We start from the raw sequence: 25,596 nt of genomic DNA on the forward strand, positions 1-25,596 counted from the left end.
TGGTAAGAGAGAGATAGCACAAACCTGGAAGAACCCATGTGGTCCTCGCACGTGCACATGGAAAAGGTAATTTAACAAGTGGGTGAGCTATGAGGCAGAAGTGCGGATGAGAGATACCAGGGGGGAGGTGCGGGGGTCTAATGAGAAGGCTCGAGCCTGGGAGGCCCTGGGGGACTCTCTCAGAGATCCCGAGGATCACTCAGTGGATAGAAACTGAGTTATTCAGAGACCCTGCTGTTCTCCCCACGAGGGACTGCCTCCTGAGCTATGTACATCAATGATTAATGACATCAGAGTATACCTACAGCAAGATACATCTAGGGGGAGGAGGGGAGTGTATGGAGAATGTTGGCTGAATGCCTATACATGCCCGATATGCAATACTTCAATGCTCATTGAATTGTTAGTTATCTGTATGACTGCAGGACTTACTAACAATGCTGCAATTGACCTATTGCAGAACCCAATAAAGAGACTTCTACTTTGTAAAATGAGAATGCTATTACTGTAAACAATATGAGGAATATCAATGAAAATGTGTATTGCAATGGGATGCTCAAAAGAAAAGAAAATCTGTTTAAAAAAGCATATTGAAGTAAAAACAGTTAAACCCATGATTTAAATATAGAAGGGTGCGTGTTGGGCTCAGTTCTCACCACTCTAGTTCCAGAAAAACTTGCATCAAACATCCACTGCAGTATTCAAATATATAACCTAGTTCTTGCTACTGTGTATCCCTATATTCCCAAATTAAGAATTTTGTATCAAACATTTAGGGGGTCATTCCGACCCTGGCGGTCCATGACCGCCAGGGCCGGGGACCGCGGAAGCACCGCCAACAGGCTGGCGGTGCTTCCTGGGCTATTCTGACCGCGGCGGTAAAGCCGCGGTCAGAAAAGGGGAACCGGCGGGAAACCCCAGGGAATCCGTGCATGGGGATTCCGACACCCTTCCCGCCACCCTGTTTCTGGCTGTTCTTACCGCCAGGAACAGGATGGCGGGAATGGGTGTCGTGGGGCCACTGGCATGGGCAGTGCAGGGGCCCCCTAACAGGGCCCCACAAAGATTTTCACTGTCTGCTTAGCAGACAGTGAAAATCGCGACGGGTGCCACTGCACCCGTCGCACCCCTGCAACTCCGCCGGCTCCATTCGGAGCCGGCATCCTTGTTGCAGGGGCTTTCCCGCTGGGCCGGCGGGCGGGCTTTTGGCGGTCGCCCGCCGGCCCAGCGGGAAAGCCAGAATGGCCGCCGCGGTCTCCTGACCGCAGAGCGGTCATTCGCGGTAACCGCATGGCGGGCGTCGACCGCCGCCCGCCGCGGTCAGAATGATCGCCTTAGGGCGGTATTCAAATATAAGGCACATTTTAAAAAAATTCAGTGACATACTATAATCATAAGGGCAGTTTATTATGACATTTATTATGAAATTGGGAGCATACTGTCTGGGTGGGATACAAAATCTATAACATTTTGTACTCTACCAAAATGTTGAGACTAAAGATCTTTCCCATGGGCTTCTAACCAGGGAGCGATAAGGCTCAAGGCCTGTACAGGTTTGAATGATCTTTCGAACTCTCCAAATAGGCTTCCCTAGGGTCTTGGCTTCCCTCCTCTCCTCAGCCTGCCTAAAACATATCTCTTTAACCATGATCCCAGCATTTTCAGGTCTGAGGTAAGAAGCAGAAAATGGATCTGGAGAGGCAGCTAGATTTTTTATATACATCAACCATGGAATTTTATGCCCATGGTCACAATCGAAACAGTCAAGAATTACTTCCCTATTGAAAAGTGTATGTTTCCCAGTCCAAACTGGAATCCACAGAAGCAATGGGGCTAGCTTTACATGATCATCAACATACACCCTGTTAGACTTTTCATCCTTGGCATAGTCTCCCTTAACATTTTGCCTCTAGTCCCAGTTTGTTGATGTGTGCTGGTTTTTGCTGTTTTTGTTACTCTGGGCACTTTACCACTGCTAACTAGTGCTAAAGTGTAAGTTCTCCTATACAAAATGTGTATGTAATTGGCTAATCCATGATTTGCATATTTTCACAGGTATAGCTGTGACTTTAAATAGCTTGGATACCGTACCATAATAACTAATCCCCCCCCCTGAGCTCTCTGCCCTGTGACAACCTTGGCAGGTACACAAAAACATTCAAACTCGTCCACAGAGCTCATTACCAGTGCCCAGGTTTCCTGCAACATTATAACATCAAACTGGGTAATTAGGGCAAGACATTCAGGGTCCAAAATATTGCTCCTCATGCCCAATATGTTCCAACTAATGACTCTTAGGGCAGTACAATGAATGGTTCTCACCCTATTTAGGGATGAGTACGCCAACAAGGGCTAATCTTCTCATAAACCAGGGAGGAGGCTCGAGGGGTTCAAAGAATCAGTCATTGACCTCCAAACTGGACTGTGGGAGAAATCTATTATGGTTAGGGATAGTCGGCTGTTCAAGGGGTCTAGTTGGGAAGGTGGAACTTCCCCTGTGTCAGGTTCGCAGATGTCTATAAAAAAAAAATGAACAGGACAAGGTTGATAGTCTCTTCCAAAGATTGTTGTGCATTAAAACTTTGGAGCAGTTGCCTTGCCATTGTAGGGTATCTGCAGTTAATCACCACACAATCCCCCCTCGAATGTTTGCTAGCTGAGCTCACCAAGCCAACCTTCCTAACAACCACCACAGTCCATGACTTTGCAAACTACACATGCATTGAACCTACATCAGATTGTACACAATCCCACACACATCGCAGGACACATCTTAGATGTCATTTTTGCTAAGCCTGAACTAGTTACGTTCAAAGCATCACGCCAATCACTTGGTCAGATCACCATTTGATAACTTTCCGACATAAAACTCCACAAATCAACACACCCCACAACTACTTCATACATGCACCTATAGGCCATGGAGCAAACTCAATTTTGATGACTTAGAAACACAACTAACAGCCAACACAGATATAGATACAATTAATTCTGTGCCAAAACTTTATGATTGGCTTCAGGAAGCTTTTGATACCCCAATACCACTCAGAAAAACTAAACACGACAAAAGAAAACCAACACCTTGGAGAAACACAGAACTTAAAAAGATAAAGCAACAAATCAGAAAGTTGCAGCGGACCTGGCTCAAAACAAACAATAGTCAAGACAAACTGCAGCTACACAAACAGAATATATAAATCATCAATCAAAAAATCTTTAAAAAGGTACTACTCAGACAGAATTCAAAATGCTAAATCTACAACCAAGAAATTTTATAAAATTCTCAATTAATTTCGAAAACCTACATGCATGGAAGGAAGTCATCCCACTACTCAAGATTTCACAAACAAATTGGCAACTCACTACACAACCAAGACAGACACATTGGACTCCTATTTAAAACAGAAGAAAACCATCAGCACCAACCCTTTTCCCGTAAATATCCTCTAAGAATAAACCAACCCAGCCTCTACAGGCCTTCCAACAAATATCCCAAGGTGAATTGATCGATTTGGTCAAAGCAAGCAGGCCTTCTGGTTGCCCTTCGGACCCTTGTCCACCACAAATCTTCAAGAACATTCTTCTATCTACTTCTGCTGCCACACCTGTAAGAAGAATCATCAACAACTCTTTAACTACAGGAACTTTTCCTGTAGACCTGAAAAAGGCATACATACGACTGTTATTAAAGAAAACAAACCTAGACCCGCAAGACCCCTACAACTACAGACCAATCACAAATGGACATTTCTGGGGCAAATTGATAGAAAGAGCTGCATTCACACAGATGTCAAAATTAATTGAAGGCAATTCTATACTTTTAGACCTCCAAACTGGATTCCGCCCAGGAAGAGGCACTGAATCGGCACTCATAGCAATCTGGGATGATCTTAAAAACACAGTTGACCGCAATGGAGTTGCTGCACTACTTCTCTTGGACCTCTCGGCTGCCTTTGATACGGTCGACCATGACACCCTAATTCACAGACTCCACGAAGCTGGCATACAAGGGACTGCTCTCGACTGGATTACTTCTTATCTTCGAAAAAGATCTAAGATCATCTACTCACCCCGCTTCCCATCCAAACCCTACCTCACAAAAGCAGGGGTCCCCCAAGGATCAATCATCTCACCTTTGCTTTTCAACATCTACATGATATCATTACCAGAACAGATCAATGATTTTCATCCCACATGCTTCAACTATGCAGATGACACACAAATACTAGTTAAATTAGAATGCCCCAAAAACATTGCTCAGAATTCTTCAGTTGCTTGAGAGCCGTTGATCAGTGGATCACCTGGAGCCATCTCAAACTAAATACCTCCAAAACAGAAATACTCATATGTGGTGACTGGAAAAGTTATGACCCTCTGTGCGTCTGGCCTGACGATCTCGGACCACCTCCTCAATTATCCAAGGAAGTTAAAAACCTTGGAATCACCATGGATCCAAGTTAACTATGAATGCCCAAGTGGACAAATTAGCACGAACAAGCTTCATCAGCCTTGAAGACTCTACTACGCATCTTCCTCCACCTCCGATTTCCACACAAGGTGCAAGCTACTATTTCGCTTGCACTATCCAAACTGGATTATGCCAATGGCCTCTACCATGGATCATCTATATCTATTATGAAAAAACTACAACGTATCCATAACTCCGCAGCCAGGCTACTATTGCATGTAAAGCCACAAGCCCACATCTCCCCTGCCTTGAGAGCACTACACTGGTTACCTGTTGCCAGAAGATGCACTTTCAAGCTGTTTTGTATCACCCACAAAGCTATACATGGAACAGGACCGCTTTTTTATCAGAAACAAAATAACCAAATACATCCAACAAAGAAACCTCCACTCGAGATTGGCACCCTGCCTTAGAACACCACCATATAAGAAAAAGACTATAGGTGGTACATCCTTCTCAGTTCAGCAGCCAAACTATGGAATTCATTACCCCCAACTTTAAGAGCCACAGATAACTTTCTTGTCTTCAGAAAACTACACAAGAGTTGTCTCTTTCCTTCATAACCACCATATTCATACAACTATGGACTGCATATGCCTATGTTGATAAATATTTTTTCTGATTATGTGTTTATTTCAAGTTATGTATAGTTCTTTAGAAAATATGTATCGCTACTATGTCATAACAATAAAATTGACTAAGTATATTTACCCATGGTTCTAATTATGTATTGTGTGTAGTACATATATGTGTGTATATGTGTGTGTATGTATTCATGTGTGTATGTGTGTGGGTGTATATATATATATATATATATATATATATATATATATATATATATATGTTTCTGTGCTTGGCATGTTTGTGGGTCATTGCATGGCTCCTGGGAGGTTGTTTTACTAGATATCTATGAATCCCTGCTCTCATCTTATCACATTTATCTACCCACCATCGTATGTCATGTCTCTATCAATCTATCCTCCATCCCCACTCTGACTCATCCCAAATCCATTCTACTACTTTCAGCTCCTAAATAACTCTGCCTAAGCTCTTCCCTCCGCTTCCACATCTAACTCACAAAACCTCACGCTACTACCATGACCTCCCAAACAACCCTACCAAATTTGCCCTCATTTATCTCACCCTGCTACTATGATCTCCCTAACCCTTCCACAGAATCTTCCATCCTCCTTTACTCATCCCAAGCCCCTGGGATGAGTAAATGAGGGATGTACTCCCAATTAACACTTCTGTATTTCTTTCCTCCTCCACCCCTCCATTACTCTTTCTTGTCAATCTAACTAACAAACTCTCATATCCACGGCTCAAATTAACTCATAATAATACTAAAACTGTACTCATATTTCCCGGTACTAATCCATCACTAAGGCCCTCATTCCGACCATGGCGGTCTATGACCGCCAGGGCCGCGGGTGACGGAAGCACCGCCAACAGGCTGGCGGTGCTTCCTTGCCCATTCTGACCGCGGCGGTAAAGCCGCGGTCAGAAAACCGGGTCCGTCGGTTTCCCGCCGGATTTCCCCCGGCTGGGCGAATCCGCCATGGCAGCGCTGCAAGCAGCGCCGCCATGGGGATTCTGACCCCCTTCCCGCCAGCCTGTTTCTGGCGGTTTTTACTGCCAGGAACAGGATGCTGGGAACGGGTGTCTTGGGGCCCCTGGGGGCCCCTGCACTGCCCATGCCAATGGCATGGGCAGTGCAGGGGCCCCCTAACAGGGCCCCAGCATGCTTTTCACTGTCTGCCTAGCAGACAGTGAAAAGTGCGACGGGTGCAACTGCACCCGTCGCACACCTGCAACACCGCCGGCTCCATTCGGAGCCGGCTTCAGTGTTGCAGGCCCCTTTCCCGCTGGGCCGGCCGGCTACCTTAGGTAGCGCCCGCCGGCCCAGCAGGAAAGTTGGAATGGCCGCACCGGTCTTTTGACCGCGGGGCGACCAAATGGCGGTTCCCTCCAGGCGGCGGCAACCGCCGCCCACCGGGGTCAGAATGACCCCCTAATTCTTGTTGGGTTCCGGAGTAGCGTGCTACTCGCCGAAAAGCGCTTCAATGCCTCATCAGGGGTAGTAAGCGCTATATAAATACTATTATAATACAATACAATACAATTACAAAATAATATGTTACTATATTCCCTTGGGTTGAAACTGGTATTTTTCCCTAACAAATTTCAAACTTTATTTTGTAGATTGTAGGTGGTCTCTATTATATCAGTAGGTAATTCTGGGACCCCAATCATTATGGTTACATAAGGAGTGCAAGCCGGCGGTAAATTCAAGGTGAGTGCATTATTGCCTACCTTCGCAGTTTCCCTTTTTCTGCCCCTAACTCCCCTGTTTTTTTCTAGATCCCGCCCTTCCACCCTCATTATTGATGTTTCCCTACTACGGTCTGAACAGTGATCCTCCTTTCCACTGGTAACATTTAAAATCAGGCTTAAGGATGATTGAGCAGAGTCTGGAAGGGGGTTTTGCCCCACAAACACATTACCAGGTGTCAGGATGACACTTGTGCCTCATTATCACGTGGAAGCCTAGTTACTGTGTCCATCCTCTTTATCACAGTTATAACTGCAGTCTCCAATCTTTGAAGCTTGTTCACCAAGGGTGCAACACTCAACACAGTGGGCTAATACAGGTTTACATTTTTCCAAAATGTCCTCCCAGTTTGTTGGAGCCACAGTCCTAGACTGATTGGTCGGCCCCGTTAACTACTGCTTTCTTGTATTATGGGTAGAGGGCCTCCCTTCTACAAGTCATTTATTTTTACACTATTTTTGCTGCAGGATCACACTCACTTCCGTTAACAGCATCTATACCACTTTCCTTCCACGGGCCCCATTACTTGGCAGTTGGGGATCTGATGATTTAGCTAAACCATGGCTATCACCTCCCCTTACAGCACTAGGCTGGATGGACTTGATAGCAAGGGGGCTTCCCCCCTCATCAAATGCTAGATGTCTCTCAACAAGGTCAATTTCCTTAGTAATTGCCCACATCACTTGAGCCAAGTAGGAGTCCAATCTATTTCCATTAGGAATTTTGTGAGCAGCATCCTTCTCTTTACTTCCTTCTTCAGGAAGCTTTCGCTTACCTATATCTTTACCCCTACAAAATCCCCCGAATCAGTATAATGCTCATCCCTCACTCTTCAGAAGTTAAAACCACAGGGGTGGCCCAGTCCGCCTATGCTGGGTATTAACTTGCCCAGACGGGCCGGGTCTTGGCCCAGGCCCGAGACTGGGCACGTTCCGCACTGCAGGACCACGAGCAACATTATTTTAAGTGCTCCCAACGTGCTACAGGTGAGGGAAGTGGGCAGGTGGAAGTGTGCGGCTCCTGCTTAAATGATTAGTGGTACTTGTAGTGTCTCGAACCCCTGCCACCAAAAGAAGCAGCTCCATCACCCCGGGACCAAGTGACATTGTTAAAGGGCTTCGAACACACTACAGGTGACGCAAGTGGACAGATGGAATTCCACGGCTCCTGCTGCAAGGATGAGTGGTACCTGTAGTGCCTCTATTCCCTGCCACTAAAAGAAACAGCAATGCAACACTCTATCCTACAGACGACAATTTCTATACCATTTGCCCAAGTCGCCAATCTTCTGCCAGCTATTTGGAATGCTCTTCCAATACAACACAAAATATTTGCTTGGATTTGAAGGAGGTCAAGAAGGTTTGTTGAATTTCAAAATATGGCTGCCCCTGCCTTCAACACCATTACCAAAGGTCCCCTTCCAATGTCCGTCATTCAGCCCCACAACCCCAGGTTAGTACATCATTTTTTCAGTTGTGTACACAGCGTAGATGGTTCGGAAATCACAGACTGATCCTCCCCTCGAACCCGCAGACCCCATTCTAAAGCTTTGTGCCTGGTAACCAAAATGCATGGATCACAAATTATGCACTTTCATATATTGTTTTAGTAGAACAGGACTTTAACATAACAATAAATACATTTTTAAATAGTAGTATGGATTTTGTGTATGCATCAATTGTAGAAAAGGATTCCAATAACATATTAAAACAAATATATTCCTCTCAGAATTAGTTGCATAGTACGCATTATCTCTAGGTAAGTTTTGGGAGATGTGTGGGCTACAGTCTGCCTGTTTTTCACCTCTCAAGATGGAAAGTTGGTACAGGCCTGTATTTGAGTTAAGGCAAATCAGGAAAAGAATCAGGCTATGATTACAGGAGGACTTGTAAAAAGGCCACACTCTCAGCATCATTAAGAAATATCAAGCAGATTCCAAGATATAAATTAGAAACATCCCTTCAGAAAGTCAAATTGTATGCTGATTGTAAGAGTTGAGGGGGTAGGTATCTACCTCAGGTAGTAACCACAATCCTTGCCAGGGTGAACCCTTAGAGTAACCAAATTAACCTAAGCTCAACTCCCAAGAAGCTATGGCACAGTGCAGACAGGCGTAAGTTAGAGGCAATGTGTAAAGTATTTATGCAGTACTAGAATAGTAATGAAGTCAAAATTAAAAATAATACAAATCCCAGAATTAATTAGAAAAAAAGAGTGCATTTTAATAACCAAAATGGTATAAAAATGACAAAAAGTCAATAAGGGGAACCAGACATAATCTTTTAAATGTTTTAGGTAGGAATTGCTTTTAATAGGCAATGATAATTAATGACAGTGGAAGAAAAGGGACAAAACACAATTTAACACTGACCGCAATGAAGCACTGATCAGATACACCAGCCAGGTTCGTCCAAGGAAAAATATATATTTTTAATGATATTTGGGTCTGAGTCCACAAAAGGAGTACACTTCTGTAAAAGTTTCCCCAGAGCCTCAGGGTAGGCACTTAGAGAATCACAGGGGGAGGGGGGTGCAGTTAGAAGACAACAGGAGTGTCCAGTCCAGGTCCAACTGTCACTGGTCACATGGGCAGTACCAAGAAAAGGTTTCTTGGAGCTTGAACAGGAAGTCAGTCTTATGACTCTTGGAGTCCACGTCTTCGCCCTGAGAACAAGAGGGAGAGCAGCTCCAGTCTTCAAGGCTCTTCTCAGGTCACAGGCAGAAGCTCCAGTCCTCTTCTGTTCTTCCATAATCTACAATGTGTTCTGCAGTGGGTGCATGGAGATTCCACATTTATGCCTGGCATATACTAATGGACAGGAATAACCCCTACCCCTAGTGCCACCATAACCACTCTGTAAAAGGTTTCCTGGGCTAACCCTAGTCACTTTAGGCATTTTCAAGCTGGCTGAAGTCTTTGGCCACACTAAACTTCGGTTCTGAGGGCTGTGAGTGTGAGGGGAGTAAGCTTTGGTAACCACAGTGTCCTCCAACATATAACACTAAACTTGAGGCAGGTCCTGTACCCACAACAACCTCACAAACAGAAGTCTAGTAGAACAAAAGCTGAGGATTCAGCAACCAGACAGTGGATACACACACATCGTGTTGGCATCCTATTTGGAACCTTTGAAGTGTGCAGCAAACGTTATAGTCAAACAGGATTTACCACTGTAATGTTAAAAAGAGGCCCTTCATGATTGCAGCCTATCTGGCAAAGGGGGAACAAAACAAGGACCCTGCCTAAAAGAGACCTAAAATTTGCCCGTGACAGGTGAGACCTCTTTGATGGACATCTCAAGTGTCATATAAAAGGGACAAGGAGAACTGTCAAGCAAAATGTGATAGTCAAGCAGAATTCAACACTTTCATGTAAAAAAAAGATGCTCACAGCCCCACCCTGCGTATTCTGTCAGGTTTAGATTAGTTATCTCTGCTGAATCAGGTCACCTATTGCTTTCTCTTGGGAGCAAGGTTATACCTCATTCACTCCTGTTCTAATGCTAATTGGCTAATGCTGGCAGGCAAACATGGGAGATCAAATTGCAGATTTAGTTCCAAGGACTTCGGGATGGACAAAGGTAACTTTATAAAAGGTCCCTTTGCAAAATATTTATTACAAACCCGATTTCACCAGTGAATTGGGCTTGTAATAAATGTTCCAAAAAGGGCAAAAATGAAATTTATAGCTAGATGGACACAGCATTTATTAAACTTAATATTGTATCCTGATTTTTTATCATGTAACTGCCAATGCTTCTACAGTGAAAATAGCTGTTAGGGCCTTTTCAATGTATGGACATGTTTAACATTATGCTTTTACATGCCCTTCCTTTAAATTACAATGCACCCTGCCTACGTAGGTGTGACATACTAATATTAAAAAGGTAGTTTTAGGCCTGCCAAAAAGGGGTTATTTTGACAGGCCAGATTTGCAGTTTAAAACTACACAGCCAGGCTGCAATGGCCTTGAGACATGGTTTAGAGTGTCACTGTAGTGAATAGCACAAGGAGTGCTGCAGGGCACTGGCAGCTTTTACTTTACAAGCCCTTGGTACACTTGGTACCATACACTAGGTGACACACAGAAAATTAATAAACCAGCCAGGTGTATTCCACTCTTAACATATTGAAAGGGGGAGCACTCTACCACAGGTTAGTGAGGGTAAAGTGCATAGAGCTTATATCAAGTAACAATAGGATTCAGCAAAGAATTCCAGGGTGACCCTGCAAAGGAGCACATTTCACTGATTATATTTTTATTGTGATATCTGATAATGCAGTGGTCAAATGAATTATGAATACTGTCAAAAGGTTTGGGAAAATGTTAGGGTCCAAAATTAATGAGGTCAAATCTGATTGTATCAAATGTGAAGGACACAGTTTTAACTCAACTATCAACTATCATGAAAGTCACAGAGCAATGGCAGAAACCTTGGCATTTACATTTCCAACAATATTGAGAGTGCAGATCTAAGGAATTCAATTAACAAATAGGCTGAGATTAAAAAATGTTGGATTTAAATCATGATTTACCAGTGTTAAGTATTGGTAGAATAAATTATTTTAAGATGAACATAATTCACAATTATTCTAGCTCTAGTGCTCTTTTTTTATTCCATACTTCTTTTGTTGCAAAGTTAGCAACTAGAGTTGATAGGTTTATTTGGTAAAATAGTAACAAGCTACACTGGGATATTAATAAATACTGGGTCAGGCAGCACATTTTAAAACACTAATATTGATCTGCCCAGCTACATGCAATACAGTTTTTATTATCACCACAATAAAGTTATCAAGAAAACATTATGGGGGTCATTCTGACCCTGGCGGTCTTTGACCGCCAGGGTCAACGACCGCGAGAGCACTGCCAACAGGCTGGCGGTGCTCTCAAGGGCATTCTGACCGCGGCGGTTTGGCCGCGGTCAGAAAGGGAAAACCGCTGGTCTACCGCCGGTTTTCCGCTGCCCTTAGGAATCCTCCATGGCGGCGCAGCTTGCTGCGCCGCCATGGGGATTCCGACACCCCATACCGCCATCCTGTTCCTGGCGGTTCGGCCGCCAGGAACAGGATGGCGGTATGGGGTGTCGTGGGTCCAGCCCAGCGTGAAACACAGAATCACCGCGGCGGTCTTCGGACCGCGGAGTGGTGTTCTGGAGGGGGAACTCTGGCGGGCGGCCTCCGCTGCCCGCCAGAGTTAGAATGACCCCCTATGTGTGTTAGCGCTTAGACGTTCAAATTCACCAAAGGCTTTTCAAGTGTAATAGTTCTACATTGTTTAAAGAAATTAAATTGAAGATTTTACAGGACCTAGCATATTTTTAGCATGACATTCAAAAGTGTCTAAAATATACAAAGTTCTATTCATATGTTTCACTTGAGGGCAATATGAATTTTCCACTGCTGCAAGCCTCATACGAATAAACAATGCCTAATACAATACATCATATAAAGGATGGTAACATCGTTTGAACATTTATAAACCAAAACTCAAGATTTCTCAATTTTGTTATATCAAAGCTGAAAGCAACACTTCAACGCCTGAATATAAATAAAAGTAAACATTTTACAAATCATTACGTTGAAAAAGTTATTTCTAGCTCTGAATATAATCACCATACAATACCACAGTTAAATCAAAAACTACAGTTATAGTTTGGGAAGGATGGTTGGACCCTGGGAGTTGGTAGAACATTGTGCCAGTGGGATAATAGACATTGGTGAACAAATGTGTATAACAGCTATCACTTCTATTTAGAAGATATTTTTCCTGCACTCAATGTATGAACTGTCTAAGACGGACTCAGGTGTTCCAGGTGTTATGAATAAAGCATACACTCACATGTCCTTTTGAAATTTCAGCATAATACTATTTTAGTGACAAATTACATAATTAGTGTCTAGTATATGAGAAGAAGATATGATTCAATTCTATTATAGCGGTTTGGAATATATTTGCAGTACATCGATTCACTGACATTTATGCGTACTATATTGTGAATGACCACAGCAGTGGGACAAATAATGACTGGGAAAATATGGATAAACTCTGACACCTTACTAACTGTGACATTAATTACACACATAAAATGTGTAAATACAACTGAAAAACAAGAGCTCGAATACAGCATTGAAAACTGCATTTTGGAACCACACAATTTTACTAATAAATGTCGATATGTATGAAATAAAACTTGGCAGTCTGAAATCCCTGTACAATTTCCTTAAAATATGCAACCTTTGATGTATCTTGTCAAATGTAGCTAATAAACTGTAATAGCTTATTACAGTTGGGTTCTGATATCATAATGCATGCTGCCAGAGCCAGCAGATACATGGAAAGACAGGACAAATGACATAATTAAAACTGCACTTCAAAGAACAATGGCAAAACCTGACCTGTCTCGCTTCTTTGCTGTTTCTTCTATACGAACAGTGATCAACAGAAAATAGATATTTATGGCAAAATGTTTATTTTGTGTATGAGTTAGGAAATCAAAGGAATTATAGAATCTCTCTGCATGTTTCTAGACATCCTGGGTCACAACGTTTTAAAATTCTTACTTGTAATAAAGTGATTCCAATATTTTTGCACAAAGTATCTAACTGCTTTTGTGGTGTTTTTAATTTTGCATTACAGGCTCTACTTCTGTTCTTTATGTCTCCAAACATCCCATCTTCTTCATATGAAAAAGAAACACACCAAGGACTTAAGTGGTTTGAAGGAAGAGTGATAGAGTGACAATATATTTTAAGGATTAACGCCCAACCTAATATACATTACAATGATACTGCAAGTCACCGCAGAGGTCCAGGACCTTATAAAGGAAGCCAGCCTTCGGCCTCATCCCTCTACATGGTGACAAAACTCCTCAGTGCCTTGCAATATCCTACTAATGTAGAGCAAGGGGTAGTTTATCCCATATATAATCTACTTTGGTTCATTAGAAGGAATTGTAAGGCAAAGTCTGGTAATAAAGTCAATTAATAACAAACAGTTAACATTTTATTTTGCTTTCTTTTTTTACCTCAACATGAAGTTAACACTTAAAGGATACAAAATACCTTGTGCACTCTAAAAACAGTCTGGGGCATATCTCATTTGTGTCTATCTATTCACCTATTGGTGGATTCCTATTGTTTCCTTCTTTCATACTATTGGTAGTGTTAAAACTTTAGAAGGCTTACTAGAGATTGATAAAATGAGTTCTTAAGATAAGCTAGATCTGCAACCTATTCTGAATTGAGAGCTGGGAGACCGATCAGAATCGTGCATATTCTGATATTGGTTCCACCATGGCTGCATAAAGACTTTGTAAAAAATAAAAAAATAAATTGGTTCATTTGGTTTTCTCATGCTTGAGATACAGCATCTGTTTTTGGTCAGTTAAGAACAAATAATAAAGGATGGGATAGTTTCATCTGAGCAAACAAGAAGATAATTAGATTATCACATTTTCCTATGTGTCCCCCAGCCCCATCCCCACAATACAGAGCTTCTAATTGTTATGCCCAAATAGTGACTAAGTATTTTAAGATACATTTAACTGTGTCTGTAAAAGTCAGTGATTCGACAGACACAATTAACACCATTAAATGAATTTAACTTACCGCTAATTTTTGAAGAGACATTCGCACAGACGTCCAGGTGTCTAGTCTTCTGTCCAGTATAAGGATAAATTTGGTATCACTTTCATTTTGACTACAAAAGAATAAAATATAGTGAACTCAAACAGAATTTCTAAAGATTCTCACATGCTCTTGAGGTCTAATACTGTAGAGTGTACACAATCACATGACAATTATGGACAAGTAAGAAAATCTAGGAAGAGTAGACAAGTGCTTATGGATCAGGTGCATTGCCTTACACCAGAAACCCAATGTTCAGTTTACTGCTCCCCACTGACTGTTTAATCAATCACAATTAATTGCATACAGTAAACAGTTAATGGAAGACTATTAAAAAAGAAACACTTTTGGGGATTATCTAACTGTACCCTGCTTAACATCCAAGTACATTTGTCTAAAGTCTCACTGTATTCTGAGTGTAAAAGGCTTGCAACCAATCAAACGTAAAATATGTTAATATAAGTCTCTTTTCAGTACCTCCTCCTCTAGTAAGCCTCAGCAGCCCCCCCCTTCCATTCTTCAAGTGTACATTAGTAGTGCAGTTGGAGTGTAGTAGAACCTGGGGCTGCTGAGCATAAGTGGTGTATGCCAGTGTCAGCAGCGGTACTGTCCCACATCAATTGTCATCAGCAGGACCTAGAGAAAGGTCTCATAGAATGTAATCTTCTCTATGTGTAATATTCAATGTAAGAAGATTTGGTTTCAGACAAAACCAACGTTGACAGTGGTATGGCCTTTTCGATGTGCAGGCCTTCACCAAGACTGGAAAATACAGTGTGTGCAAAAGTATTTACGGCATTCAGAAGCCAGTTATGTAGTACAACATATGCAAATATAGCTGCTCAGGATATCAGTCATTTCAACTATCATAAGATGGGCTATCATACCCATCTCGTCATTTACCAGCAACTTTTTCACACTATGCTTATGGCGTACATATGTAAGATAATTCAACAGGGTAACCTAATTATAACACTTAAGGTTATGTAATATTGTATTTTCGTAAAATAGTCTTTGTTTGCAATGTTAGCCTCCTGGTCAATCTGTGCATGTTTTATCGAAGAGAATGGCTTTATAACCCAGCACAGGCCCCTGTTAGGCTTTTTATGTACCCTCCTCATTCAAGCTTATTTTAGAGCTTTGCAGAGTCCACAATTTCTCGCCCCCAACCATGAGTAAGAGATGATAATTTATGACCATGTACAACCCCAGCCCTCCACCCACGAACACACTAGATAAAAGTGGTGGGCTTCAGGACACCGCACCTTTTCCTATCAGCACACAAACAAATACACACTGTGCATCACTGAATTTGGATTCAAAATCCAAAAAGGCACATGTCCCTTCCCTTCAACCACCTCAACATAGACAGCATGATAAAGAAATTAGTTGCTTGCCCTGCAGTACTTTGACTAAACAGCTAATTTGAAATCACTTCTGTTCATTAGAGTTGTGGTGTGAACATAACCCAAGATGAGCAGCCCCACACCATGTCACCCACCCCCACCCACTGCTTGCTGACCATCCTACAGCTCTACTATTACCGCACAATATCCAGATTTTGTCTTAAAAGATTTTTGCAAGTCATGCATTTTTTCAGTAAGTGAATTTTGGCACAATTAAACTTCAGATGAATCAATATAATATCTCATAGTTCAGGAATGACATGCGGCCTCCACACACCATTCCCGTGCGAGTTCACATTGGAGTAAGGTGACTATGGCGCTACCTTGGATGCTCCTCCAATTTGAGAGCAGCACCATAGTGTCAAGCATGGTAGTCCCGCTGCCGCATCCTGTTATATCTCCCTCAAGCTCCCACTCGCATTTCAGTGGGGGCCAAGAGGGACTGAGTGATACATTGTATCGAAGGAAGGTGAGGGGAGCTGTGTTTCCGTTCAGAGTTAACTTGAGTTGTTCTCTGATTAAATGGGGTCCTGATTGCAATTGCCTCCTCTTTTTACATGTTTTTCAGCTCATTCTACATTTCTTGTGATGGGCTTTCCCACTCTAATTATTCATTTGTCCATTGTGATTAGTGAGTAAACTACCTGTCACTTTCTGATTGGTTTAAATACTACTACTGTATTGAACGGGAGTCTTTTTGTATTTAGCAGCCCTCGCCACATTATTGGGGAAAGGTAACGTTTCTTGATATACCAAACTCAAGGACATTCTGTTCCTGCTTCGGTGAGTGACCCTATACATTGATATATTTCTTGCGAAGATTTTCATGATATACATGGATTTTTTATTAGTGTTTTTTTCACATTTCAGAACAGTGAATGTACATTTGCCATAGACGAAAAGCTCTTGAGCCCTCATCTTTAAATATTTATCCACTCTCCGTTGGGATATGTTTCTGCGCTACCTTAGGTGAGTTTCTGGCAAGTTGAGGAGGATTTTGGGGTCTTTAAAAACACACCAGGCAATTTGTTAACTGCCACTATCCCCACACGTCGCCCCTCATTTTCTGTCCTGATGAAAACCCTGTTTTAAGGTTTTCAATGACCATTTTAGGTCGAGCTTGGCAGTGCGCAGAGCTGTCTGCGAGACATGTTGTATTCAATATGGGCTTTTAACCATGCCTACTCTTGCTATTTGTTCTTTGTTGAACTTGTCTTAAATGCTTCCTTTTTATTGGTGTATTTGTCTTAAGGTCCCTTCCTCAGTGTGCTTAGTTACCTTCCAGGGAATTTCACTAAGAGACCATTTTTGTTGGCCATCACCCTATGTCACGCTTCCTCCTGCTAGAGAGTGTGATGGCCCCTCCTCCCGTCTGGTTTCAGTTTTGGCTTAAATCCCAGTTGCGATCCTTTCTCCGCCAAGCTCGACGCCATGCTTCATGTTCGAGGTAAATACACTTTTACACTATGAAATTTAAACCTGTTAACTCATTGATTGCTGATGTCTGTGTGTGCAACCAAAGCATCTCATAATGAAGTCCTTGTTCCTTTTGTCTCTCCCCTTTGCACTCATGCCGTTCATAGCGCTCACAGTGCAGAAAGTGTGGTGTCACAATGTTTACACTTACCTAATTAGGGTCATTTCTGCTATTCTCTAAGTATGTTCTCTATCCATAAAAAACATAAATCACCAGAGTTATTGTGACATTTTTACATTACATGCACTTTGTGATTTGCCTAGTACACTTTAATTGCAACAGGCATATTAACCATGTGTGCTACCTTATGATGACTCCAAGGTTCCACTGGAGAAATGTATGTTCTCTCTCCAGAAAGAACATAAAGCGCCAGAGTTATTTTGATATTTTTTACAGTATATGCACTTTGTGATTTGCCTAGCACACCTTCTTTGCAGCAAGCACAATAACCCTCTACGCTACCTTATATTAAGTCCAAGTTTCCACTGGATGAAAGTACGTTCTCTCTCCAGAAAGAACATTAATCACCCGTGTTAATTTGACATCTTGACATTATATGCACTACAATTTGCTTAGTACATATTCTTTACAGCAGGAACATTAACGCTGTGCTCTACCTTATGATGACTCCAAGCTTCCATTTGACAAAAATACGTTCTATCTCCAGAAAGAACATAAATCGCCAGATATTTTGATATTTTTTCATTTTATGCACTATGTGATTGCCTAGTACACGTTCTTTGCAGCAGGCATCTTAACCCTCTGCACTATCTTATGATGAATCGAAGCTTAAACTCGATAAAACTATGTTCTCTCTCCAGAAATAACATTAGTCGCCAGAGTTATTTTTACATTTTTACATCAAATGCACTCAGTGATCTGTCTCTTACACATTCTGTGCAGCAGGCATAATAACCCTCTGGGCTATCTTAGTATGAGTCCAAGCTTCCACTAGACAATAGTACATTCTCTCTCCAGAAAGAACATAAATCACCAGAGTTATTTTGACATTTTGACATTACATGCACTTTGTGATTTGCCTAGTACACATCCTTTACAACAGGCATATTAATCCTGTGCAATACCTTACTATGAGTCCAAGCTTCCACTAGACAAAAGTACATTCTCTCTCAAGAAAGAACATTAATCGCTAGAGTTATTTTGGTATTTTTACATTATATGCACTGTTAGAAATGGGGTCTTTGGTTGACAGTCAGGTTACTCCATGTTCAAGCAAGGACCCTAACTCTAGTCAGGGCAAAACAGAATCACCCTCAGCTAACGCCTGCTGACCTCCTTGGTAGTTTGGCAGAGCAGTAGGCTTAACTTCAGAGTGCTAGGTGTAAAGTATTTGCACCAGCACACACAGTAGCTTAATGAAAACACTACAAAATGACACAACATCATTTTAGAAAAATAGGAAATATTTATCTAAACAAAACAAGACCAAAACGACAAAAATCCAACATACACAAATCAAGTTATGGATTTTTAAAGATGAAACTCAAAAATAGTGCTTAGAAACACAATATGCTTCGATGAGGTGTTAACAGGGCGTCGTGACTGAGTTGTTCCCAACAATTCGACACCAGCGGCGCCGGACATGGAGTCGCGTAGACCCCCAAGTACAGTACCTCTGGTGACGAGTGAAAGCAAGTCGATGCGCGAAGTCGGGGATTGCGGCGTCTGTGCAAAACGCGCACTTCGAGCGGCATCGGTCATGACGTGGTGCGGCGACTTCCACGAAGTCATAGATTTTAGCTGGGCTGCAGCGGCATCGGGTCTGCGAAGGTCATCGCGTTCCTGCAAAGATCACAGATTCGGTTGCAGGCAGCGTCACCGGATTCAGCAGCGGCGTCGGTCCAAAATCGTCCGAAGTCGATTTCCTTGAATTTCCACCAGCTTTCCTTTTAAGGGCCCAGGGACTGGATAGGGCACCACTTGTCAGAGTAGGAGTCTCTCCAGAGACTCCAGGTGCTGGCAGAGAGAAGTCTTTGCTGTCCTGGAGACTTCAAACAAGAGGAGGCAAGCTCTAAATCAAGCCCTTGGAGATTTCTTCACAAGATGGAAGGCACACAAAGTCCAGTCTTTGCCCTCTTACTCTGGCAGAAGCAGCAACTGCAGGATAGCTCCACAAAGCACAGTCACAGGCAGGGCACAGGCAGGGCAGCATTTCTCCTCAACTCTTCAGCTTCTCCAGGCAGAGGTTCCTCTTGTTTCCAGAAGTGTTCTAAAGTCTGTGGTTTTGGGTGCCCTTCTTATACCCAATTTCCCCTTTGAAGTAGGCCTACTTCAAAGTAAAGTCTCTTTTGAATGTGAAATCCTGCCTTGCCCAGGCCAGGCCCCAGACAGTCACCAGGAGGTTGGAGACTGCATTGTGTGAGGACAGGCACAGCCCTTTCAGGTGTAGGTGACCACTCCTCCCCTCCCTCCTAGCAAGATGGCTCATCAGGAAATGCAGACTACACCCCAGCTCCTTTGGTGCCACTGTCTAGTGTGAGGTGCAACGAGCCCAACTGTCAAACTGACCCAGACAGGGAATCCACAAACAGGCAGAGTCACAGAAATGGTATAAGTAAGAAAATGCTCACTTTCTAAAAGTGGCATTTTCAAACACACAATCTTAAAATCAACTTTACTAAAAGATGTATTTTTAAATTGTGAGCTCAGAGACCCCAAACTCTACATGTCCATCCGCTCCCAAAGGGAATCTACACTTTAATCAAATTTAAAGGTAGCCCCCATGTTAACCTATGAGAGGGACAGGCCTTGCAACAGTGAAAAACCAATTTAGCAATATTTCACTGTCAGGACATATAAAACACATTACTATATGTCCCACCTTAACCATACACTGCACCCTTCCCTTGGGGCTACCTAGGGCTGCCTTACATTTAAGAAAAGGGAAGGTTTATGCCTGGCAAGTGGGTACACTTGCCAAGTCGAATTTACAGTTAAAACTGCACACACAGACACTGCAATTGCAGGTCTGGTGGCACAACCAGTGCTGCAGGCCTACTAGTAGCATTTGATTTACAGGCCCTGTCACCTCTAGTGCACTTTACTAGGGACTTACTAGTAAATCAAATATGCCAATCATGGATAAACCAATCACATACAATTTACACACAGAGCATATGCACTTTAGCACTGGTTAGCAGTTGTAAAGTGCTCAGAGTTCCAAAGCCAACAGCAACAGGTCAGAAAAAAATAGGAGACAGGAGGCAAAAAAATTGGGGATGACCCTGCACAAGCAAAAAAGTCCAACATGCACTATGTAATCTGCCTAGCACACGTTCTTTGCAGCTGGTACATTAACCCTCTGCGCTACCTTACAATACGTCCAAGCTTCCAATAGACAAAAGTATGATCTCTCTCCAGAAAGAACATTAATCACCAGAGTTATTTTTACATTTTTACATGCAATGCACTCTAAACAGAGAAAAGTCACAAATGGAAAAAAACAGCTGTAAGAATGAGCTGAAGGGGCCAGGAGTGGCTCAGTATTTAGTGCTTTAACATTTGTATGTAGCAGCAGTGTTACTGCATAGTGCTTTAAAGCTATTTTCTGCTTTGAAGATGTGTGTGTTTTTTTGCCTCCAGGAATAATGAGTTATTTGTTTGCGCGCAATATTACAAATTTACTGAACTCCTTAATAAATACCTTGGAAATGTGTGCACTGCAGCCCATTCCAAACCCTTTGCAGGCAGCCAACCCCAGCTCATAAGCTGTAGCTGCAGTCTGTGACAAAAACAGTCAGGCAAGGTGCTGAAATCCTGGCTTTGCAGTGTTTTTACTGTGATACACTACTATTCAAGAGGGCATTCCAACTGTAATATTGTAAAGTTGGAAGCCAGCCCTTGGAGTGGTATTTGAAGAGTTGTCCAGCTCCCTAGCTCAAAACTTGATTCTCTAATTTAGTTTATGTATCTGCTTTGCATTCTTGGACTTGTAGTTTTATTTTTAGAAGGTGATACAAGCTGTGAATACAAAGCAGAAACCTGACTGCATTAGCTACACATGGTTGAGTCTGTATCTATTTATAAAAGTAACCTCCAGGAGAGCTTACAGTTGATTATGCTGTAAAATGGTAAATGTTTTATAACTTATATTTCAGTTCAAGACTGACTGAGGATCATTAATACCATGTGAAATGGTTCTCCTCAAAAGTGTGAAAAATCATGGGCATTTTCGTCGACTCCCCAGACTGCAGTACAGGGAAAGTGATCCAGTAAGCACCCATTCTTGGAGTACAGTTATTCATTCATTGCCCCACAGGCAGTGTCACCAACTGCCAAGTAAATATTTTTTGCACCGGAGAGTAGTTTGTGTTTTAAGGGCCTTGTTTAAAACAATATTTCAGAAGGCCTACTAGCCCTTGAGTTATACGCAGGGCCAGTGGGATTATGTGGCAGAAAATACCAAAATATGCGGCAGGGTTGACCAATTAATGTGGCAAAAAGGTTCAGTTATGCATTTACAATGCCAATAGCTCCAACTCAAGTAAATGTGAGCCATTTAATTGCAAATGCTTGTTATTGGGTCGAAATTTTACCAACCTTATCACTCATGCCTGGACTACACCATTCTTCTCGAAGTGGGAAAGAATGGTTAAAAACTTGACTCTCCAATATAAGGGTATTGGAGAAGTCATTTATTTTGTGATAGACAGGCTATATCCAGCTCCTTGTGTGCACTGCGATTCACGAGCACTTTTTTGAGCACTTTATCACATGATGGAGCAACTGTTGTATTCTGAATTTCGTGTATTTATTGCAAAACTCTAATATAAGTGATTTATTGCATATTATATGGCTCTGGTGTTGTTATCCTATTCCCTTTCTCTACCTCTTCCTCTGTATTCTGATACTTTAAAGTGTCTTAATGTAATGGCGTTTCCCTTTGTTCTGTGGGAATTTCTTTCGTGTTGTAAATAGCTTTTGATAGTCCCCGTTTGGACCATCTTGTTGTTTGTACCATCCCACAGCTCTGGCATCTCTACCTAACGCTAAATCACTTTTCTCTGATGACCCAAAGGTTTTTTGATGACATCCTACAGTATTTCATGGATGCTATTCCATTTCTTGGAGCCCGCATTGCTCTGACAGATACCCTTGTAGAGGATGGAATCCTTTTGCAACCTACCCCTCTTTATTTGCTTCGGACATGTGTGGCATTAGTTTAAGGCTTTTAAACTCTGCATTAGCTTAACAGTGCTGCACACATAATAGCGAGGCGTGACCTACCCTGAAAAATAAACATTTTTGCAGTAATGTTGCCGTATACAACACTTTGCTAACTACTGTAACTGCATGTAAAATAGTCCGAGCAGTTGCACAGAGTTCCATTTTGTCAATGTACCAAAAACAACGTCGTTAAACAATCCATATTTTCTGCTCAAACTGCAAGGCTTTCTTCAATGCCACATATACCACCGAATTGCACCCAAAACACCAAGTTTCCTTTGAGAGGGAGGCCTACCATAGAACAGTAGAGCCAAACACAGCATCGGAGGAGGAACAGATGGGCCTGGGTGACTAAGCTTTTCTTTGATACTTCATTTGAGCAACCAGGCCAGGGAATTAAGGTAGGAAGAAGGGAACTGGGCTGCCGGCATGTTTGGCTTCTGTTGTGAAAAGGACGCAATGAATGCGTCTGCCAATCTCTGGAACAGGAAGCAGTCCTCTGGGGTAAAAGTCATGAGTGGCAGAAAGATGGGCATTTTAGGTTGGATTGTTCGAATGTCAATGTAAAATGGTGGCACCTGTTGTTACCCCCTTTTAGCAGTGAGCGAAGTGTAAGGAAGAAGAGAGGAAGATCAGCTACATAAACAACAAACATTTACAATGCAATAGGTCTCGCGTTTGCTTGAGTTAGTGCTAGTGGCATTGTAAACTCATAAGAGGACTTTTTTTTGCCACATAACTTAGTCAACCCTGCCTTGTAATTCCGTCTTTAGTCTTTATTACTGAAGGGTGGGATCTACTGGCGGGGGCTAGAGCCCAAGCCCTCAAGGATGAGAAATACGACTGGATAAACCAAATTTTAGCAGCCATAGGCCAAAAATACACATCACCCCGGTAGCACGTTTGAGTGAACTGCAGCGCAGGAGAAACACGATCAAGGGAATTTGTGATAATGTGTATGCAGCCTGCACTAGCCTAAACTGGGATTGCCTACACTGTGATGTGCATTTGTTTATATCACACATTGCTGTAGTTGTGGTGTTGCGATGCAGCAACAATGAAGCTGACTGCATCACCTGCAAGACTTACATATAAGAAACGTAACCTTGCTTCCCCATGCCTAAGTAAATAGTCTATCCTGCCACTGCCATAAGTTGAAACATCCCACCGGAGTCCCTGGGTCATTAAGAAACACCCGGGGTGGTCACTTGAGTACCTTAGAGGTGGGCAACAGGCCCCCTTCTTTGTTGCCTTTTTCTGTGGATCAGTTCTTGTAAAGGCCCGCCCTGAGCAAAGGCAATGTAATTCCTGGCTATGGTGTCCAAAGGTGAGGGTGGGGGGGGGGGGAAGTACACCTAAAAGACAACAACAAAATCATAACATTTCCAGGTGGCTGCAAGTAAATCTCCAGGCCAGTCAGCTTAGGCCATCTAGCTGCCAATTTTTCTCTGAACGCCGACAAATTAACCCATTTTGTGTTCAATAAATAGGCAACAGCTTTAGCTGCAATGAAAAGCCTGTGTGTCCTAATTTATCTCAGGTAAAATGTTAATCAAGATAGAATCAAGGTACTTCAGCTATGGGGAATATCAATGTGTCGCAACTCAGTAGAGGTAGGCGGGACACTGAAAGCGAGAGCCAGGCTTCAGGACAAAGCCTGCCTCAGCTCCAGGTCCGTTGGAACCTCAAGCACAGTTGAGGTTTTGTGTGCCTTCTGCCGCCCTCTACCCGGGATGTGATGTTATGACCAGAGAAGCAGACTGTGGGTGTCAGCTCAACATCATGTGATTCCAGACAAATCACTTAATCACCCTATAAACAATGCATGTGACCTTGTGTAATGTAACTGGTGCGCATGTAAAGCGCTCTGACACCTTCAGATCGAGTCAGAGCTAAATTTGAAAAATTACAAAATATCGCACTAAGGGGTAAAAATAAATCCTTAACATAAGGAAAGACAAACAGTGATTTACAGACTGCTCTGTACAGAGTGAAACCAGAAAACCTAGATAGATTGCAGTTTGCCTGCTTAAATTGTGTGATTTTAGGCAAATATTTTACTCCACCTTATTCTTTATTTCATTATTGCATTCTAAGCACTTTTGAATATTTGTGGTCAGACCACCAATTGTACAAAACTTTCACTTTTAATAAATACTTTTCTATGCTGTGCTATAAGGAGCCCCATTGATCTCAAAGCATCAATGTGAGAAACAAATTACACCTTTTCTAAATTTGAAGAAACTATAATATTTTACGTGGTTTGTTGTGTGATTTACATAACGTATTTTCAGGGCTCCGCTCATACACGGACTAAGATTTGAGCCAGATCCATAACTCTGCTCTCCGCTAATTTGACACCTTTTTGCTTGCCCACCTCTCCAACATAGGTTGTGTCTTCACTGTAGCGCAAGATCCTAAACAGGAAGCCTCAGAGCAGTGGCACTCTTGAATGCAGCAATTTCCCAGAAACGTTCTTCTATTGAGCAGTGCGTGCTTGCATGTTGAGAGGCATCACTGATAAAGAGGTGCGTGGTGAGAGATAAGACAACACCTCAGGTCTTGGATCAAACAAACGCCTTCTGAAATACAAACGGCCTCTGAGAAGATATGTTTGCATCCCTATAAGGATGGGGTAGGATAAAAAACCAAGGGGAGGGGTGGGGGGTGGTGTGGATAGGGACAGGGGAGAATTGAAAAAAATAATTTAAAAAACTAGGAACATTGTTGTATGTACACAAGAAACAAAGCATGATCTCACTAGAGGATGAGTGGCAATGCGTATGTGCAGCAGCGGCTGCCGCAAATATCAAGGGGAGGGGTGGGCGGGGTGGAAATATGAACAGGGGAAAATTACAAAAATATAGTTTAAAAATAACTAGCGCAATCACTCTGTGTAAAACTTTGAATTTGTCAAGGAGCGCTTGGATAAACAATAGAAGTAACTGCTAGTTATGCAAAGTGCTCGTTTGCTGACCAGCGAGATCGTGCTGTGTGAGAAATAAGAAGAAACAGTATTCCGGCAGCCATTCGGAAAATATGGAGTACCGCATGTTTTCAGTCGCTCCATGTTTTCTGCAGTTGACCGGTGCAC

At 42.4% G+C, this 25,596-nt stretch overlaps 1 protein-coding gene across 2 annotated transcripts in view; it reads right to left on the minus strand.

Annotated features, from left to right (window-relative positions):
* The window catches only part of MCF2 (MCF.2 cell line derived transforming sequence), a 795,890-nt gene that overhangs the window by 503,290 nt on the left and 267,004 nt on the right, over positions 1–25,596 (minus strand). For both annotated transcript variants that reach the window (XM_069212449.1, XM_069212450.1), the window contains exon 4: positions 14,415–14,505. In XM_069212449.1, the coding sequence (XP_069068550.1) occupies positions 14,415–14,505 (91 nt within the window). The remainder of the gene's footprint in view (positions 1–14,414; positions 14,506–25,596) is intronic.

The sequence above is a fragment of the Pleurodeles waltl genome, chromosome 2_1, assembly GCF_031143425.1.
Source record: "Pleurodeles waltl isolate 20211129_DDA chromosome 2_1, aPleWal1.hap1.20221129, whole genome shotgun sequence".
NCBI classification, from domain to species: Eukaryota; Metazoa; Chordata; class Amphibia; order Caudata; family Salamandridae; genus Pleurodeles; species Pleurodeles waltl.